Source organism: Poromitra crassiceps (genome assembly GCF_964638095.1).
Source record: "Poromitra crassiceps genome assembly, chromosome: 2".
Taxonomy (NCBI): Eukaryota; Metazoa; Chordata; class Actinopteri; order Beryciformes; family Melamphaidae; genus Poromitra; species Poromitra crassiceps.
In genome coordinates, this window is record NC_139624.1 from 41934488 (window position 1) to 41955492 (window position 21005).

Here is a 21005-nt window from a genome sequence, read left to right on the forward strand (position 1 = left end):
AGGCTCTGCACTTGACGCAGGCGAGCGGTGTGTTATGCTGCTCATCATGGGGGAGAAGCAACGGAGATGGTGTTTTCTCCACAGTAGGAGCGGATGGAACAGCATTGAAGCATTGCTGCAGGAGCCCATGGTGTGGGGAAGTAAAAACTGCAGCCATAGGTGAGGCAAGCACACTCTTCCTCCACTCCTCATGCGTCATGAAGACCTTGGCTGGAGCTGGGTTTGGAGCACCTGAAGATGAGCTTGATGTAGACGGTGACTTGTGCAATTTATGGCGGGTGTGGCGTTTGAATGACATGTCCTTCATTCTGTGCTGTCCAGCATTTCTTTTTGCTCCACTGTTCCACAGGTTCTGTCCATCTGTGCAGGCAAGCCCTGTTTTTCCCTGTCGCACAGCATTTTCCACCTACTGTACAGGAGTACAAGAAAACACAAACACATCAGCAGGGGCTTAAATTGGCTATTGTCAATATTTGCCCTAGTAACACAAAACCAATAGTTTATTGTGATGTCTTGCTCTATAAAATAAAACTACAAATGGTAGGCTAACTTAGTTTGGTTGACTTTGATTATTTTCATCCAACTAATATTTTGGAACAAGAAGTACAAGTGTACAGTACACATCTGTGACACTTAAATAGGCTATGTAACTATATTCTATTTCATTCTATTTAGTGTTTATTTCATGTTATTATACATTCCTATATAGCCTAACCCTAATTCATATAATGTATAACATGATATAAACACAGAGATGTTTATATGTTTTTTCACAATCTAAGTGTAAGCAGAAGCATGGCTCCTTTCCCCTCGGTGATCAGTAAACAACAACAGAGGTAAACTCTGTATTTACCACTAGACCCCAAAGTGGCCTATCTGGTTTGGTGTTGTAGGATTGTGAGAATTTTGTTTTCTATGGTTTTCTCGTAATATTCATTCACAACGGGAGATAGCCTGACTGTGGGTAATTTGATGAAATACATAGCGTTACAACATACCTTCCAAAGGATTGCAGCAGCGTGGCTGCACGATCGACCTGGCCCAGCTACACAACTGCACCCCGCGGTCTCCACGTCTCCTGCCTCGGTCACCACCACCCACGCGTTGTGCCATAAATTGTTGAGACACTGGCTTGGTTCAACACTTGCCTTCAAGTAAACAAAGCCGTCGTGTTTGTACATGAGCACACGACCTACTTTGTTGCTGTGGAGATACTGGTACGCCTCGGAGCCTTTGAGATTGTTCATCGCGTTGCCGTCCACCGCCATTGATTCCTCAAAATACGCTATAATCCTGCCTGTAGTTACGTTCGGCCATTTATACATATTATCTTCCCATGTGTCCACTGTCAACGGGTGTGGGATAGACACTCTTTCGTTAGATAGGAGACTCTGGGGGGTGCCCACGGGGTGGTGAATGGGGGAACGGGCACTGCACTAGTGTCACATCATCATGTCATTATATACTGCAAAGACTTCCATCAATGGACCATAGCCTCAATCAACATTGTGAGTGTGAGTCATAATTATTATTTTTTAATTTAGATTAAAATCTTTGATATTATAACTTTAAATCAGGATTCTGAGAATAAAGTCAGAATTCTGAGATTAAAGTCAGAATTCCGAGTTACTGTCAGAATTTTGAGGAAAAAAAGTTAGTTTTGAGATTAAAGTCAGAATTCTCAGATTATAGTCAGAATTCTGTGGGGAAAAAGAAGCATACTATGTGACATCACTGACAATGTCACTGATGATATTATCGATGGTGTACCGGAATTTGAATGTCTCGGGTCCCTAGATTTTTGCGACATCAAAGTAGGGTCACGAGCCAGAAAAGGTTGCATTAGATGTTGCAGTTCCAGGATTTTATTCACACTGTCCTATTCAGCAGATACTCACATCTGCCTAGCCTGCCATCACAATCCAGCAGAGGACTTGGCTTGGCTACTGGATTATGGCAACAGTGCACCGGCCCACTTGGACTCAACAGAACAGCTTTCTCATTAGTTTTAAATGACACTGGCTGAAGGAAAAAGCACAGCCAGAACCGAACTGACCTTCCGCTTGATCCGAGTGCTATGTTCTATATTGACCACTCACAGTTGCCTCATCTATGCTAATGCTCTCACATGGATCCTGCTTTTCAGTCTCGCACTTTAGTGCCAGTTTCAATGACACAAGGACAAAGCTTTCAAAGCAAAGAGGGAAAGTAAAGAGGGAATACAGCTGTGTCTGAATGAGTATTCGGTGAGTGTGCACTTTATTTTAGTAAAGGTACTAGAGTTAATATCAGCACACTTGTCATCAAGTATATACAAATTGTTTGTCTAACCTTTAATACGCTCCTCTGCCCTTTTTTTATAGTTTTTGGGGCATATCTGCTTTATTGGAGTAAATACAAGTCAGAGAAAGGGGATCAAATGCAGCAAAGGACAAGCCGGATCTGAACCCATGCTGCTGCGAACAGGATTTAGCCTTGATTCATCAATATGTACTGCAGCTTTCTCCAGCAGTCACAAGGTGTCCCTGAACTCGTTTGCAAGCAGTAAGAAATTTGATTGAAACCAAACATCGCAACATATTTGTTGTTAAATACACACGCTAAATTGTTTTCTCTTCACCTGCAGTTGAGTAAACAAAACAAAATGGAACCTTTACCAGGCATGTGAGAAGACCCACCTAAACAGTTAGGGATATTGGCACTGCAGGTTGAAGTCCCTGACGCACCACAGCCAGCTGTTTCTCACAACAATTAACAGCATCTGTGGAAGTGTGCAGGTCCTCCAGGAGTGACAGAACATCTGGAGCAGGTTTGTTTTCAGGCAGCTAGAGAAGTTATATACACTGCAAGGATTGAAACGATTCTTATCTGAAGTTGAGAATAATGGGGAAAGGAAATGCATCGCATCGCAGTGTCAGCAAATGTGGATTTATAGACATATCTCCTTTCTTTGGCAGCTGAAAGGTTTTCTTGGGTTTACAACATACTGCATGCCTGATCATGAGGGACTACACTTTTATTTCTATCCGATACTTCAATTCAGACATCTAATTTCACCCCAGGAATGAAGCCATACACACTCGACACCTAGGCACTAGAGGTATGTGAGCTACATCTGCTACAGCATAACTGCTTGAAATTGGAACAAGTCCCCTTGGTCTACAGACATACTCATAATATTAATAACCTATTATAACCTATAATATTATAACCACTGGCTTTCTATTGACGTAGAACAGCTTATGCTTAAACTTTGAATATCAATTCAATTAATCAATTCAATGATATATAACGCACCTAGAGGAGGAACTGGTGATGTTCAAAATCTGAACCTATGGGGTCCAGAGTTGGTGCCTCTAGTACCCCTCCTAAGAAAGAAACATGAGGCAAGTTGACTACTCACCTACCTGTATAAAAAAAATCAGAAACTGGAAATATTTGGTTTAAATAGTCTGTAGTGCTATCCAGAATAAGGCTCAGGTTCCAAGCCATCACAGATATGGCTGCATAAAACCATCTGAGCGTGTGCCTCATCATCATACTAACTAATTACCACCTATTTAAAGGTTGCATGGAAAGAAAGCATGTTAAGGTTTTGGTAGGTGGCCAGGGTTTCTTGGCAAGGCATGAGGATAAGGTAGAGGGGAGATGGATGTTCCACTAGGGGGCATTTTGGTTGGCTGTCTGTCACTACACTGGCGGTAGCAGAGAGTAAATGTTATTAATGGAGAGAAAAGGGGCCACAAATCACTATGAGCTATAACTGGCTGAATGGAAGATGTTGGCGAGGTGGAGAGAGGAGCTGTGAAATGCCACAGAGCGAGCCTCAAACAGCCTGAGCGAGTGAAACGATACCTCACTCTGTCTCTCGCATAATAAACACAGAGGAGGACTCCATCCATATAACAGCAGTCAATCCAAACAAAGTTACCGTCCACCAACCTTCACATACTGTATGGACTCAAACACACAAGTTCACACACACATGCGTGCGTGCGTGCAGTCGTGCACACACACTTCACACAATTTACTGCTCTGACCTTGTCACCTGTGCTTTTGTGTTGGATCTCTAATGTAAGTGAGGACAGCCAGGTTCTCCTCATTATCTCCCAGTGGAGGCCATCCTAATCCATCTCCTCTGTTCTTTGGAGCCCTAGACCTCATTCCCCCTCAGGACCCAAGCTGACACACACCTGGCTGATGAACAGTAGGGAGAGAGAGGATGGAGCTTGCACGTGGTCAAAAAGTCTGACTGACTGTGTGTGTGTGTGTGTGTGTGTGTGTGTGTGTGTGAGAGTGTGTGTGTGTGAGTGTGTGTGTGTGTGTGTGTGTGTGTGTGTGTGTGTGTGTGTGTGTGTGTGTGTGTGTGTGTGTGTGTGTGTGTGTGTGTGTGTGTGTGTGTGTGTGTGTGTGTGTGTGTGTGAGAGAGTGTGTGAGTGGGTTTGTTTCATTTTGGGATTATGGTTGGTGGACCTGAGAACTCCTGGTTCAACTATTATTCCTAGTGTTTGTGTTAGGGCGCTTTCACACCTACCTCGTTTGGTCCAGACTTTCGGACTTTCCAGTTTGATCCGAACCAAAATGACAGGTGTGAAACCTCCCACGGACCATGGTGCGGACCAAAGACTGAGTCTTTGATCCGACCAAAGAGGTGGTCTCGGTCCGGACCAAGCTGGACCAAGGTTCGCTTCCTGTGCAGTGTGAAAGCATTTTATTGGAAGGTTCGCACTATCGGACCAATTACCGGAAGCTACAGCTGACTCGTCACTCATCACGTTGCCAGAAAGGCTCGCAGGATGGCTTGCAGTCTTTGTCTCCTTGCCTGTCTGCGTTGGTACAATTTGCGCACAACAAGGGTGTGCATTTGGCGAATTCGAACTGTAAAATCTACTTTCCCGTGTGGTGTGTGAGTCAAGGATCACACACTTGTGAACAGATTGCTAGTTTTAATAAAGTGAGTTGCGGACCAGATACATTGGCATGTAATCATGAACTGGCTATACGCTACTGGTACTCGGACACCAGCTGGGGCTAGAGGCACGCTGATAGGCTTAGCTTGTAAACACTACGGTGGCTCACAGTAGACAAACATCGTGACATGCGATTATCAAATCATCTACACGAACTAATCTCGAGTATTGCGAGTGAAGTTGGTGTTGCTGGTAGCAATGACATAATAATGCTATTATAATGACAACAAAGTGGATCTGTTCATTCATTGTGGTGTGTAAACCTGGTGTAAACAAGGAGCAAATTCCTTGGAGCAGTTCCGGGACGCTGACGTCAGACGCACGCTCATGCACAAGCCAATCAGTGGAGACGTATCCCACGCAAGTGATGACGACAGGACATAGGTCTGTCACGTTACAGTCCGCTGGTCCACTGGGATCATTGCAGTGTGAAAGCGAACCTTACTGGACCAAATGTATACAATGTAACAACAACATGAGTTTGGTTCGGACCTTGGTCCGGACTTTTAGGTGTGAAAGGGCCCTTAACTCATTGAGTGCCAAGGACGAGTATGTTCGTCAATTCAGATACTAACGTAGAGTGCCAAGGACGAGTATGTTCGTCAATTGTGTTTTTTGACGGTGGGACGTGGATCAAAGCCTCAGGCATCTCCTGTACAAATATTGTAGCTATTGAAGGTGTATAACCTATTTTACGGACTCATTAGGTGGCGACAGTGCTCTCCAGATTAGAGAAAGGTCCGGAAAACAGCAGGAAAAAGCCCCGTGATGAAAGAGAAACCGCTCATGCTGCAGCCAGAGCCATATAGATTGCTCTGTCTGCAGCTGACGTTGGCTGCGAACAGCAGTCAATCCGCGCCCACAACTGAGCCCCTCTGCCTCTGTCTGTCTGTCTGCATAGTTTCTCCACACGATTAGCCGCCAGAAAGGCAGCACCCGACGCTGAAGGGCCAAACCTTTCCCTGCAGTCCGGTTTGGCATTTCCGTGTCACGCTGGGAGCCGGCGCACAAAAACGGAGCGCTCCGAAAATAGACTGGGTGCGTGTTAGGCTGTGTGTTAGTGTGGGGAGGAGTTTGCAGCTGAGGGGGGGAGAGGGGGGTGGGGCACGCAGGGCACCACACAACTACACCACGTCACTACATCAGAAAATATTAGCTTCAGACTCAGTGAATGTGCTTGAAATGCTTCATTTCACAAAAGGCGGAATAACTCAGCTTCTAATTTGAAACGTGTCTTTTTGCTCAAAACAACCTATCTTCTCCAGCTCATAACTAAAGAACGGAAAATGGTATCAATAAACTTTTTTTTGCACATGATAGAAGAGAGTCTCATCGTTCTTTCTGCGTGTTCGGTGTTTACATAGTAATATCACACAATATTCTGTGGGCCTCGAGAAATCACTGAAAACGCTCTGAAACTCTGGCACTGGGAGCGTCCATTCTCCAAAAGTGGCTGGCACTCAATGAGTTACCGTAATCTCATGTCAGTATAATTAGTATTGGGTTGGTTGTCAATCACAGAAAACCATACTGTAGCCTACTAAGAGAGAATAGAATTCTACATCCGCTAAATGTATAGCTGATAGCCTAAACCAAAATGAATTTGAAGCCAATGAGTCTAGGAAGATGTCTCATAAAAGTATATTTATTACCATAACATTCTCCTATACACTGTGTTATAGGAGAGACTGAATCTCAATGTACACATTTCTGATCAATGTACAGAGTCAAATATTCAGCAAATGGCTGACAGTTCAACATATGCTTTATACTCAGAGAGAGGAGGAAAGGCAGAGAGGAGGGGGGGTTGAACTTGACTTGGAGCCTACAGGGCTGCCTGTCTGTATCAGTTGTTATTGGAACATGACGCACTGACCAAGGTCTCAGCAAAAGGAGAAGTCCTCTATGTGTGAGATGTCATTGTGAGATGTCATGGGCCAGAGCAAAGGGGAGAAATCTCCTGCTTGATAAGCTAGTTATGTGTGTGCAAATATGCAATGACTCATAGCATTAATTATGTGTATGCAATTATAGCTTATAGCTTATTGATTAGGAAATGCCAATGGAACTTATATTTTTCTCCAACAGTACCCATTACAAATATTGAGTGTACCAGGTTAGGTTATCCAAGAGGCAGGTTATCCATTCACGGCAAACCTCGGATGTTTGAACTGACTGGTAAAATAAATGAAATGTTCAACACAAAAGATTGACATAATGATGACTTAATTACATGTGACTTCTAAATGGGATTTAAAGGAATTTGCCTTTTATTTTAATCTACTTTGGTCATTAAAGCACTTACTTTACTTTGAAGTGAAATAATGCTCTTTCCAAGGGGTTCAGATTAGCAAAGTTCTCCTATATAGCAAAAAGAAGACCGTCTGGTTTTTGTAATTAAAAATGAAAAAGGGAAAATGAATGAGCTCAACAAGTCTGATATGATGTCATTTAAATGTGACTGCTCATATAGACTAGCGGTGCATGCTAATAACGTTGCTGCATGGAGACAGAACCTGTATGGAGTCACTTTCTGATGTGAGAGGAGTCACAATTGAAAAGCACTTCCAATGAGGCTGATCATGGAGAACGTGAATGAGAAAATCATCTTCAAGGGCATTTGATCACAGCAACAGACAGCGCTACAATATGCTACGCTGTAAGTGCCAAGTGTTAGTTCTGCTAGTCTATGGTGCTATAAAATATAGTGTGCAATATATGCATGACCATTGTTCCCTACAAGTGGTACATTGGTAGGAGTTTCCATAGCAACAAGCCTTGACTTTAAATTGAAGTAAACATAGGCAGGACTACTACTGTACTGTAGGTGTGTGCGTGGATCCAAACGCAAACACAAACAGTCACACACACAAACCTCGAAATGCACACCCACAAGCAATTCTGCATGCACTTACACATAAACATTGTTAAGCATATACACACACACACACACACACACACACACAGGCAAAGTAAAAACAATGTGTAAGGAGTAGGAATGGGAATGGGCTATACACCGTGGCCTAATACATTGAGGTCAGATGAGATTCAGCAGCAGGCAACAGGAGAAGGCCTGAGAGAAACATCCCTGACAGAAAACAAGACGTTCCTCTTAAATGGTTCAGGATCAATGGACTGAGACCTGCACTTTCCAAGTCTGCTCTGTGTGTGTGTGTGTGTGTGTGTGTGTGTGTGTGTGTGTGTGTGTGTGTGTGTGTGTGCGCGCATGAGGTGTGTCCGCAGGAGCTGACGTGACTGCTTTTAAAATGTAGCAGTCCTCCACAGTGAAATTGTTTGTGTGTGTGTGTGTGTGTGTGTGTGTGTGTGTGTGTGTGTGTGTGTGTGTGTGTGTGTGTGTGTAACCACCGCTTGTCTAGGTTTAAAGCAGCAGAGTATCTGTTTTCATGGTCTGAGGCAGGTGTGTCAGTGTGTCCCAGCAGTACCAGCCTATACAGTGTTTGATACCTGGCTGACTGGCTGACTATGGACACCCTGGGCCTGCATTCAAAACATGTTGCTACTGCAATCTGAACGCCACAGACCCAAAACACCTAGCCTGGGTAAACCCATCCCCCACGTGACCTGCTCTCAGACCTGTTCTCAGTGACTGGGAACTGAGAGAGCAGGTCGCGTGGGGGCTGGGTTTACCTAGGCTACAAAACACCAGCATAACACCAACCGCTGCGACTAATCCCAGACATATTTGTCTCTGTAACCACCAGTATCGTATCGGTGCGATGAAATCTGCATGGGGAAAAGGTAATTCGCTATCAAGAAATGTAAACCAAATCAATATTAGTACCACTTGAGACAGTGACTGCCTTGGAGTTGGAAAAAGACAAAAAAAACATATACTGTAAGCTTAGAGGAAAGTGCTTCTCTTAGGTGCTGTTATTCTATCTCTTTTCTCTCCAGCATCTTTTCTTATTTTTTTTTATAATTATTTTGCTCTGTGCTGACCTTTATGCTCAACAAGAAATGAAAAGTGGAGCCGGGTGTCTTGGTTTTATAGATTAGCTGCATTTGCTTAAATAAGGGAGTATGACAAAGAGAGGGAGCATGGTGGGGATAATAATATAAGCCAAGACAAATAAGCAGCCAGCCAGACTACTGTGATAAAAGGACTTGGGTATAGATAGAGTACTGTGGGGATTACAAGTGCTGCTTTTATTAGGGGCCATTTTTCCACTGGTGGGAAACAACAGTGGTTAGATGCCATGATTGAAATTGATTGTCTTTTGAAACATTGCTAATACAACTACTTATTATTCTCTACCAGGCTACAATAAGTTTCAACGTATTGGCTTTTACCAAGAAATGCTTTTCTGGCCCAAGTTCCCTCTTCATGAAGGCATGGCTATCTTCTCCCCTCTGCTTTTCCATCTTCATCAATTATTCTCCAATCTGCTGCATTTTCCCGCTAATCAGAACCATATCATTATTATTATTATTATTATTATCATCCACTCTGTGGAAGCCATGGTCTGCTATCAGGCTCTTCCTTTCTCTCATCCATGCTAGCCTCCCTCCTGTACCTGGGTTGGCTCTCCTGTGCCAGGTTTTCTCCTCTCTGGTAAGCGTGGTCTGCTATCTGGGTGGTGGACCTCTTGACGATCTGTTTCAGCTCAGGCTCCAGCCGCTCCATGATGGCCTTGATGGTCTCTGGGATCTTCTTCAGCTTGGCTAGAGCCTAGAAAAAATACATACATTGTATTCAACTGTTTCTGTGTGTGTGTGTGTGTGTGTGTGTGTGTGTGTGTGTGTGTGTGTGTGTGTGATGTCTGTACCTTGATAAGGATGCCCATGAACTCAGCACTGTTCTCCTCTGGATCCACCTCAGGCATGTCTGTCTGGTTTAGCTCCCGTACCTCCTGTTGCAGCTCACGCACTGAGGGGGCACACACACGCACACACACACACACACACTTATATAGAGAGAAATATGATTTTCTACAGTGCTACTATGTCCATAGCATACACTCAAATAGGCACTTTCAAATATTTGTACAGATACTGATCCAATTTAAGACCTTGTCTTTTCTTTGAAATACTTCAGGCCCCTAGAATAGTGCTTTTTAAAATTGTACAGTTTAGCAACTGAATATACATAATCTAGCAATCACTACTAAAACATCTCCTTTTTATTATTGTAACAAACCCAAGCAAATAGATGATAGCTTTAATAATACTCCATCCCTCTCTCTCTTTAGCACGCACACCTGCAGCTCTCCTGTCCTCTTCCCCCTCCTGCTCTCTTCATCAGACCTAGCCACATTAGCGGCTAAATTGAGAGTGGAAGCATCGAGTGATGCTCTAATTTCCATCAGATGGGGCCTCCCAATTCCCCATCAAAGCATGCTAAGAGAGTTAATGTTTATGGCAAGTTAATGGACTTTGGGTGTATTTCCTCTTTTCCCCCGTTCTAACTGTAGCTTGCGTGATAATTACGACAATTACTAGCTACAAATCAGATGCTCTAAAGCTATTAGACGAAATGGCAAGCTATGCCATTGATGGAAGTCGGCTGATGTTTCGCTATAGTTGCTAGCATGACGTGTATAGGCACTTACGGCCCGGCAGTAGCTAATTGCTAGTGTTATTTTGCATAATGTAGGGAAAGCTGTGGTTCAGCATTGACGTTTAGGCCCAGGGGGTGACTTGAAGGGATACTTAACCTGTATTAGTATTAATTTATTTGTGTACGTGTATGTGGGGGGATAGGCACAGGTTGGAGGGCAGGCTGATGAGACACACTGAGTGAAAAAGCAGATGTATAAAACTGTGTAGATTCAGGAATATGAATTTTTCTGTTTTATAAATCTCAATCATTGTGAATTTGTATATGTGCACAAGCCTGATGCAGGATCCCAAAAAGTATTTATATGTGGAAAATTGTGTATGTGTTCTTATTGTCTGCATGCATCCATTATACATCTGGGCCCTTGTTTAGCATAAATGGGTACGCGTGAAAAAGTGGAGTGCAGTGCAGTTGGTACATGGTTTATGGGAGGTGGTGGGAGGTGGCGGAGATGAGAAGGAAGGAAGTGAGGAAGATAAAGAGGTGTGGGGCACAGAAAGAACAAAGGATTAGAGCAGTGTTTCCCAAACTATGGGTCGGGACCCAATTTGGGGAGCTGACCCGTGGGGGGGGATCGCCAACTGGTCGTCATGGCAACTCATTACCGTATGTTTTTTGTGATTTTGGGTCCCAGGGAGACACAAAATGTATCTTTTGGGTCCCAAGATGAAAAGGTTTGGGAACCCCTGGATTAGAGGAAGATATCCTAAACAGCATGCTAAAGAGAGGAGAAAGAAAAAGAAAGAGGGAATGCAAGAGAGAATAAGAAAGAGAAATGACAGTTGTAGCCACCTTTAACGAGATGCTAAAAGTCCATTCTTTTTTATGAGGAGTCATGATTTTTTTATGATGGAGAAAATAACATGCTAAATATTATTAAATGGACAACCTATCATTGCAACTCTAACGGCGTTAAAGCCAGCAATCACCTAATAATCTGTCATCAAAGGGTTGCTTGGTATACCGAGAGCTCAGAACATAGCGAGTAACTTAGAAAGCAGTGCCATGCTTCATATAAAAACTTAGAAAGCAAAGGGAAGGTGGTGCAAAGCAGTGCCATACTTAATATACAAACTTAGAAAGCAAAGGGTAGGCGGTGCAAAGCAGTGTCATGCTTCATATAAAAACTTAGAAAGCAAAGGGAAGGTGGTGCAAAGCAGTGCCATGCTTCATATAAAAACTTAGAAAGCAAAGGGTATGTGGTGCAAAGCAGTGCCATGCTTCATATAAAAACTTAGAAAGCAAAGGGTAGGTGGTGCAAAGCAGTGCCATGCTTCATATAAAAACTTAGAAAGCAAATGGTAGGCGGTGCAAACCAGTGCCATGCTTCATAATAAAAACGTAGAAAGCAAAGGGGAGGTGGTGCCAGTGCCATGCTTCATATAAAAACGTAGAAAGCAAAGGGGAGGTGGTGCCAGTGCCACGCTTCATATAAAAACTTAGAAAGCAAAGGGGAGGTGGTGCCAGTGCCACGCTTCATATAAAAACTTAGAAAGCAAAGGGGAGGTGGTGCAAAGCAGTGCCATGCTTCATATAAAAACTTAGAAAGCAAAGGGGAGGTGGTGCAAAGCAGAGCCATGCTTCATATAAAAACTTAGAAAGCAAAGGGGAGGTGGTGCAAAGCAGTGCCATGCTTCATATAAAAACTTAGAAAGCAAAGGGGAGGTGGTGCAAAGCAGTGCCATGCTTCATATAAAAACGTAGAAAGCAAAGGGGAGGTGGTGCCAGTGCCACGCTTCATATAAAAACGTAGAAAGCAAAGGGGAGGTGGTGCAAAGCAGTGCCACGCTTCATATAAAAACGTAGAAAGCAAAGGGGAGGTGGTGCAAAGCAGTGCCATGCTTCATATAAAAACTTTGAAAGCAAAGGGGAGGTGGTGCAAAGCAGTACCATGCTTTGTATAAAAACTTTGAAAGCAAAGGGGAGGTGGTGCAAAGCAGTGCCATGCTTCATATAAAAACTTAGAAAGCAAAGGGGAGGTGGTGCAAAGCAGTGCCATGCTTCATATAAAAACTTAGAAAGCAAAGGGGAGGTGGTGCAAAGCAGTGCCACGCTTCATATAAAAACTTAGAAAGCAAAGGGGAGGTGGTGCAAAGCAGTACCATGCTTTGTATAAAAACTTAGAAAGCAAAGGGGAGGTGGTGCAAAGCAGTGCCATGCTTCATATAAAAACTTAGAAAGCAAAGGGGAGGTGGTGCAAAGCAGTACCATGCTTTGTATAAAAACTTTGAAAGCAAAGGGGAGGTGGTGCAAAGCAGTACCATGCTTTGTATAAAAACTTTGAAAGCAAAGGGGAGGTGGTGCAAAGCAGTGCCATGCTTCATATAAAAACTTAGAAAGCAAAGGGGAGGTGGTGCAAAGCAGTGCCATGCTTCATATAAAAACTTAGAAAGCAAAGGGGAGGTGGTGCAAAGCAGTGCCATGCTTCATATAAAAACTTAGAAAGCAAAGGGTAGGTGGTGCAAAGCAGTGCCATGCTTCATATAAAAACTTAGAAAGCAAAGGGGAGGTGGTGCAAAGCAGTGCCATGCTTCATATAAAAACTTAGAAAGCAAAGGGGAGGTGGTGCAAAGCAGTGCCACGCTTCATATAAAAACTTAGGAAAAAAAAAGGGGAGGTGGTGCAAAGCAGTACCATGCTTCATATAAAAACTTAGAAAAAGCAAAGGGTAGGTGGTGCAAAGCAGTGCCATGCTTCATATAAAAACTGGGAAACACCAGGGGAACGGCAGGTTATTGCAGGATTAGCTTTTTTCATTATCTTCTTGTTTGTGTTTCCCTGCGCTCTGCCTGGGAGGAAGACGGAGTCGAATCGACGTTCCTCCAGCCAACAAAGAATTCATACATTCTTGAATGCGCTTCCATCTGCATTCCCAGCCCGCGTTAAGCGCTAGTAACAGTGTGAGCATAATGAATGCTGTTCCCCCGCTGTCATGACAGAGATGCAGGGTGACTAATGGTACAGAGACGCCGTACGAGATTATTACAATGTTAGGGAAGGAAATGTATATTATCATCATACTTTAATGACATTATGATGTATGTTGAAAGGAAGGAAGGAAGGGTGTGTGTGCGAATTTGTGTGCATGTGTGTACAGTATATGCAAAGTGGCATCAATGATGTGTTTACTGCTTTGTTCAAAAGTTTGTATCATCAGCGGTTTTCTGTGTGCCTTCAATGATTTAACTGAATGCAGTGTGTGTGTGTGTGTGTGTGTGTGTGTATAGGTTTGGCAGAACACACCCATAATGACATGCTAATGGATGTAATGGCAGGAGCCAGAGTGATGCTAATGACTTCATTATCACTATGTACATCAGCACAGTGAAAAGAAAATTGCAAACTGAACTCCACACACTTCGAGTTATCCGAAGTGACCGACACCAGTACTGCGTTGGCGTGCGTGCATCTGTCTGTGTATCTCAAATACTCTTAATGAATGCAATGTTAGTGTAGAGCACGCAATGTTAAACCTATGGTTATTCATAAGGCGCTCTTCGATAGCTCATTCACGTTAACTGCCTCTCTTCAACCGTTTCCATCTTTCCATCCTTTCCCCCGTTCCTCCCCTGTCTAATACGTTCTTTGCACCGCACCACTGCTGGTTCCAGGGGTGCTGAACTGCGACGAGTCCAAGAGCTTGCGTGGAGTGGACAGACTGCTGACATCCAGCATAGGCATCGGAGACGCGTCTTTGGCCGCGGAGCTGTAGGGAAAAACAAAAGATCACAAGATAAAACATCAAAGTCATCATATCACTATCATCATCATCATCACTGTCCAAATAAAATAAAATAAAAAATAAAATAAAATATACAATAAAATAAAATAAAATAAAATAAAATAAAATAAAATAAAATAAAATAAAATAAAATAAAATAAAGCCTCCTATTGTAGTATAACATCATCATGATTTGACTATGACAGCAACTGCATGAGAGAAATAGGCTGAACCTAACCTACCTATGCACCACAGAACATCCCGACCCTACAGTAAATGTTCCCAAAATGCTGCCCTTCTCTAACAAAACCAATCCAGCCCTACAACAATAAACCTGCTTGCATCTGTAGGTAGGAATGGTGCTGCTTTCCAATGAGCCATTTATCAAGCCTCAAGCCCGGAGGTGGAAGCAAAGCAGGCCCTTTAAGTTGGGTGGTATAAACACAGTGTGCCTGCTAAGTGAGTGGGGCGTATGGAGGTTGGCTTGTTGTTAGAGGCCACCCAATACAGAGAGGCTATGACCTGTCACTCGCTGACCCTCAGTAATAAATCACTGTACCTCACCAAGCCACCCCCACCGTAATTACTGCAGCACACACACGCACGCAGGTGTGTAAACTAGTGCTGCACGATTTGGGGAAAAGGTGCGATTAGCGATTAGGGTGGACAATATTGCGATTGCGATTGTGATTGCGATATAATAAACAAGAGGTATCTAGGGATGTGCCGGCATGAGTTTTTGACGGTATGATAACCTTGGACAAAAATACCACGGTTTCACATATCACAGACTAAAATACATGAAATATGTTACAATTTAAAATATATTAAAACTAAAAAAATAAAACAATTTAAAATTAAATTATCTTTACAAAAAAATAAAACATTTTGAGACATTTGCCTGTCCCAAACATGTAAAAAAGAAACACCAGTCAAATAGAAACTGCAGTGTGTTACAGCACATAGAAGATGGCTCAGCAAAGTTGCAAAGTTAGTTACATGTCTGTCCAGCAATACTAATGAATGATACACCCCGTTTATTTATTTTGTAGCGACAGATGGCCTTAAACGCCACACTCACGTGACGCTTCTTGAGAGAGAGAGGTGAGAACGTGCATCTGCAGACTTTTAACGAGGGACCATGAAGGCCTCATGTGACAGGCTAGTTAGCTAGCCTGGAGGTGATGCTGCCAGTGCTGGAAGCTGCGACAGTGTTTTGCTATCAACCTTGTTAATCTCGTTATATTCTTCATCACAGCGGGTCATCCCCACTGTGTACTTAATCGCGCACTAGTTCTGCATAAGCACCTGCAGCTCTCTCCTTATTTTACTGACGTTCTCACTGATCACACGGCTGTTTACATGCGTTTCTGAACGAACGGCTAGCTAGTTATTAGCATAGCTTGCTGTTAGCGATCATGGATGTTCTCTCTCGCCCTCTCGGTAGATAATATGTAACCTTGCTGCACATAACATTACTTATTTGCGGGAGTGCATGGGAGAAGTCTCCCGCTAGTATTGATGGCCAGTGTGATGGCAGAGAAACGTGTGTTTGCTGCGTCGCGTGTAACGTTAGTTTAGAGGAGGCTCTCTCACACACACACACACACACTCAAAAAGACGTGAAAAAAATAAAATAATCACACACTTTTGCGGTTATGTACGGTAATCGCACGTGCTGACATCGCGATTGCGATTGCAATTCGATTAATCGTGCAGCACTAGTGTAAACGCAAACGCACACATACAGTAGGACCTCACAAGTACGAACATACACTCTTGAATACAACAGCAACAACAACGGTACGTTTAAGGCCAGTGAGTTACATTGTCCCTAATGTGTTATACGGCTGCATCACATAACCTGGCTTGTTGCTGGTTGCCATCCCATGTGTCATTCAAGCAAAGCTTAAGTTATTCTCCTCATGGCTGCAAAACCTACATTAGCATTCAAAACATCACTGGTGTCACTGAGACAGTGTGCATCTCCAATTTTGGCATTTTGTTTTTTTACCGGCAATAATTGGCAACTGATACTGTCGCCCATTTGTAATCAATGTTTTAAGCCCCCATGGATATACAATGTGTAGCTAGGATACTGATGTTGTTAGTACCTATCATCACTGTCCCTGCATTCCTCCTCATTTCCTATGGATGAATTAGTGTTGTTAGCATCTTTACAATAAATGATGTGAGGTGTTATTCTCTCTTTGGAAGTTCAGAGCGCACGGTGCAAAAATGACAAAAAGTAAAGCAACAAGTAATACAAGGTCTAAGTGTTTTTGTCAGTAATTGGCTTGTTTTTCCATACAGTAAATAATTGGGTAGTTGCACTTAGCTGTCCCAGCCATGCAATAACTTATAATGAAGGCACGTCTACACAGTCTCAACTTTTCAAAGAGGAAAGTTCTTCTTTGAAGACTACATTATTTCTGTTGACTACATACTGTAGGGACAATCATATTTTTTATTTTATTTTTATTTTTTAGTACCTTTGACCAAACAAACTGACTCAAGTCAGTCAACCTCACCCTCATACTCCTTCCTCTATCTGCCTCTCTTTCTCTCTGTTATGGTAGACTGGTGAGGACATTCTATGCAGCTAAAATAATATCAAAATCCATAACCCTAGCTGCTACTTCTCTTTAGGGATGGGAATTTCGACTAATTTCCCCGCCGACTAGTCTCAAATTGTATTTGCGACTAGTCGACTAGGCTATAAGCAAGAAAACTCGCAATTTAATATACATATTAAATAAAACGTTTAACTCATTCACCGCCAATGACGTCTTTGACGTGTTATCAGAAATAGCCCTCCCCGCCAATGACGTGTTTGACGTGTTTTTGTTTTTATTACTGCAGGGCTGCAGGGCGTAGTTTAAACACTTCCCCAGCCTGTCACATGGTATCAGGTCCCTAGCATCTAAGACAACACGTGAACAAACACATACCGCAGCTGTTGTTTTGAAATTGAGCAAGAGGAAAAGCAGAAAACGGGTAACGCTTCCTTGTGCAGACAGGAGAAACGCCATTGAAACGCGCCTCGGCGCGCTGCACGAGCTGGAGTCGCCTTCCTCTGTGCCAGCCGGGAGAAAGTAATCAAGAGATGTGTTTGATCATCGGAGGAATGAGGAAATGATCGATCAGTTTGCGAGGGCGGTGAGGACGTGTTGAATAGCCGAGGGGAAAACGGGAACGATCAGATAGCAGGGAGGATATGACAGGGAGACATGGACGAGGACGGGTGCAAAATAAACACACAACAGCAAGGCACAAGGCAGAAGCGGCAGTCACAGCAGCCCGCTGTCCTTTCTCAAGAGCTATTCAGTTCATGAAATCGCTGGGCTGCGTGCCCTCCAGTGTTGCTCCTGGCCAATCCCAGCGCCACAGGGCGTGGTTATTGCTTATCCTATGTGGGGTTAGAAATCTAAAAGGGGGATCGGGGATCGTGTGTGTGTGTGTGTGTGTGTGTGTGTGTGTGTGTGTGTGTGTGTGTGTGTGTGTGTGTGTGTGTGTGTGTGTGTGTCTGTCTGTCTGTCTGTGTGTCTGTCTGTCTGTCTGTCTGTCTGTCTGTCTGCACACTCACACCGAGTAAACTGTATTGTTGAATGTAAAAAAAAAAGCACTTCATGTGTATATATATATATATATATATATTTTTTTTTTTTTGTCATTTGTGTCCTAACGAATAATATTTACATGTCTGATGTCAATACAGTTCAAAATAAAAGAATTGAGAGTGAGTTCTGCCTGAGATTGTGCCCTTTTACAAAAATTGCCTTTTCTCCTGTTTATTTTCTCAGGGAGAACTTTTGGGGGAAAACAGGGTGTATATAAATGGCTATAAGTAGAGTACAGAACATGCTAAAAGCTCACTTTTTTTTTCCTGGTGAACCCAGAGACGTACATCTTCATTTTGAGGTATTGCAAATCACTCTGGTGCTAATAGATAATTTACTGTGGGTCTTGAAAGATGACCAACAATTAAGAAAATCTTTGGCCTGTGCTAAATATTGGCAGTCCTAAACTGGCGGTGAATGAGTTAAAATGCAAATGTTTTGTGTATTTAGGAGCTATAACAACAACTGACTGAATAAAGGAGAACAAATTAAAGAGAAATGATGTGCTCAATAACTTTTATTCGAGGTTCAATGCCATGAACAATGAGTCACCTGTTTCTATGCCCTCGAACCCCAGTGACCTGTCTGGGCTAACTGTACTTGAACACGAGGTTAACTGTACTGGGCTAAATATACTTGAACACGAGGTTAACTGTACTGAGCTACCTGTACTTGAACACGAGGTTAACCGTACTGAGCTAACTGTACTTGAACACGAGGTTAACCGTACTGGGCTAACTGTACTTGAACACGAGGTTAACCGTACTGGGCTAACTGTACTTGAACACGAGGTTAACTGTACTGGGCTAACTGTATCTGAACACGAGGTTCGAAAGGTTCTGTCCAGGACCAAGGTGGGGAAGGCCGCTGGACCGGACGGCATTCCTCCCCGAGTTGCCAGGTCCTGCTCTGAGCAGCTTGCCCCTGTGATGACAGATATTTTTAATATGTCACTGCAGCGTCGCATTGTTCCAAAAAGTTTCAAGGAGTCCATTGTAGTCCCAGTCCCAAAGAAATCTCCTATTACATGTCATAATGATTACAGACCCATTGCACTAACATCAGTGTTTATGAAATGTCTGGAGCGTTTGGTGCTGGACCACATTAAATGTCAGATTCCTCCTACTCTTGATCCTTGGCAGTTTGCTTATAGGGAAAACAGATCAGTTGAGGATGCAGTTTCTATAGCTCTGAACTCTGTATATGAACACCTGGATAAAAGTGGAGCTTATGTCAGAATGCTTTTCATAGACTATAGCTCTGCTTTTAATACGATCATTCCCTCACTTCTGATCCGTAAACTGCAAAATCTTGGTCTGTGTGATGCTCTTTGTGAGTGGATTTTTAGCTTTTTAATCCTGAGGCCTCAAAGAGTCAGGATCGGAAATAATCTGTCTGATATACTTGTTCTGAGCACTGGCTCACCGCAAGGATGCATTCTTAGCTCCTTCTTGTTTACTCTTTTTACCCACGACTGTATCGCTCACTACCTCAACAATCTCATAGTTAAATACGCGGATGACACCACTGTCATTGGGCTCATTAGCTCAAATGACGAGTCTAACTACAGATCTGAGGTAGAAGAACTTGTCAGGTGGAGCGAGGCCAACAACCTAATTCTCAATGCCTCCAAGACAAAAGAGCTTGTCATTGACTTCCGCCGTAAAAAGGCACCTCACCATCCTATAATAATCAATGGTACAGAGGTTGAGATGGTAAAAAGTATCAAATTTCTAGGTGTCACTATCTCGGATGATCTTAGCTGGCACTCAAATACCAAAGCGATTGTTAAAAAGTCTCAGCAATGCCTTTTCTTCTTAAGAAGACTTAAGGAGTTCACCCACAACAGCCAGATCCTTGTTAACTTTTATCGCTGTATTATTGAGAGCATTCTCACTAGTTCCTTCACTGTATGGTTTGGTAACCTTACTGTTAAGGAGCGAAAATCCTTAAATAGGGTAGTGCGCCTTGCCCGCAAGATAACTGGTGCCAACCTGCCGGCTCTAGAAGAGCTCTATAGCTCCAGACTTCTGTCCCGGGCCTCCAGCATTATCAGGGACCCTGCAGGTCACCCGGCCGCCAGTCTTTTTGAGTTACTCCCTTTGGGTAGACGCTACCGCTCCATTAAATGCTCCACCACTCGCTTTGCGAGAAGCTTTTACCCGAGTGCTGTGCGTAGTTTGAACGATCACAAATCTAAATGGTAGATCTCTGTTGTCTAGACCACCTAGACACACCTAGACCTCTATTTTTTCTGTTATTTTCTTTTGTATAAGATGTCTTATACTGGTCTTCTCATGCAATTAATCCTTGCTTAGGCACTTTACTACTGTGCACTTTATGTCTGATTGTGCACTTTGTTTGTTCCTGCACTTTAATAAGTGAGCTGGATGACTCGGGCCTTTATCCACAGATGTACCTGTCTCCTTTTATTGTTTTATTCTCTTATTTTATCTTATTTACTTTTTAAACCTTTTTACTGTCTGTCTATTTATATGCTATGTTATGTTGTCATAACTTGTCATATTTGTGTCTATGTTTTAAGCTCTTGCACCCTAATTCCAATGTAGTTTCGACTGCAAATGGTAAATAAACTGACTCTGACTCACTCTGACTCTGACTCTGAAATACATTTCTGATACGTTTGCCAATGCAATGCATGGCATTTATTATGAATAATGTTGTAGGACGGAGTTCCAGCGTGTCTTGCATGATTGTGTAAGCTATTTTTATGAAGGTGCTATATAATTTATGTTTACGTTCTAGACAGCCAATGCACTGTAGGCTCTTATGTTGAAGACAGGAAACGGAAGTGTGTGTGCGTTGTTCTGGGGGCGCTTGATGCTAGGTTATGCTGGAAGCGGAAGAATAATAGAGCTGGCGCCTCATGCTGAGATTGTTCAAGATTGGAGTTGCCCCGTTTATTGGTTTTTATATCAAAGTATTCACCTTATGTTCAGACCTTACAGTGGGCCAAATTCTTCCGGGTCCTTTTAACACTTCCGGCGGTCACGGCACAAAATAAGAGAGTTGTTTTTGGAGCGGAGACAGTGAAGGGGGTAAAATAAAGAATGTAGCCTACTACTTTGAGCTGGTACACAGCAAGCAAGCGAGTA

The 21005-nt window shown here is 43.0% G+C and overlaps 1 protein-coding gene across 4 annotated transcripts in view; it reads right to left on the bottom strand.

Annotated features, from left to right (window-relative positions):
* exoc4 (exocyst complex component 4) overlaps positions 1–21005 on the bottom strand; it is a 298065-nt gene that overhangs the window by 228138 nt on the left and 48922 nt on the right. For all 4 annotated transcript variants that reach the window (XR_014553501.1, XM_083654561.1, XM_083654560.1 and 1 more), the window contains 3 exons: positions 14145–14254; positions 9758–9858; positions 9506–9660 (listed from right to left, as the gene is read on the bottom strand). Coding sequence is in view for 3 of the 4 variants with exons in the window: in XM_083654561.1 (XP_083510687.1) it covers positions 9506–9660; positions 9758–9858; positions 14145–14254 (366 nt within the window). In the remaining variant the exon portion in view is untranslated. The remainder of the gene's footprint in view (positions 1–9505; positions 9661–9757; positions 9859–14144; positions 14255–21005) is intronic.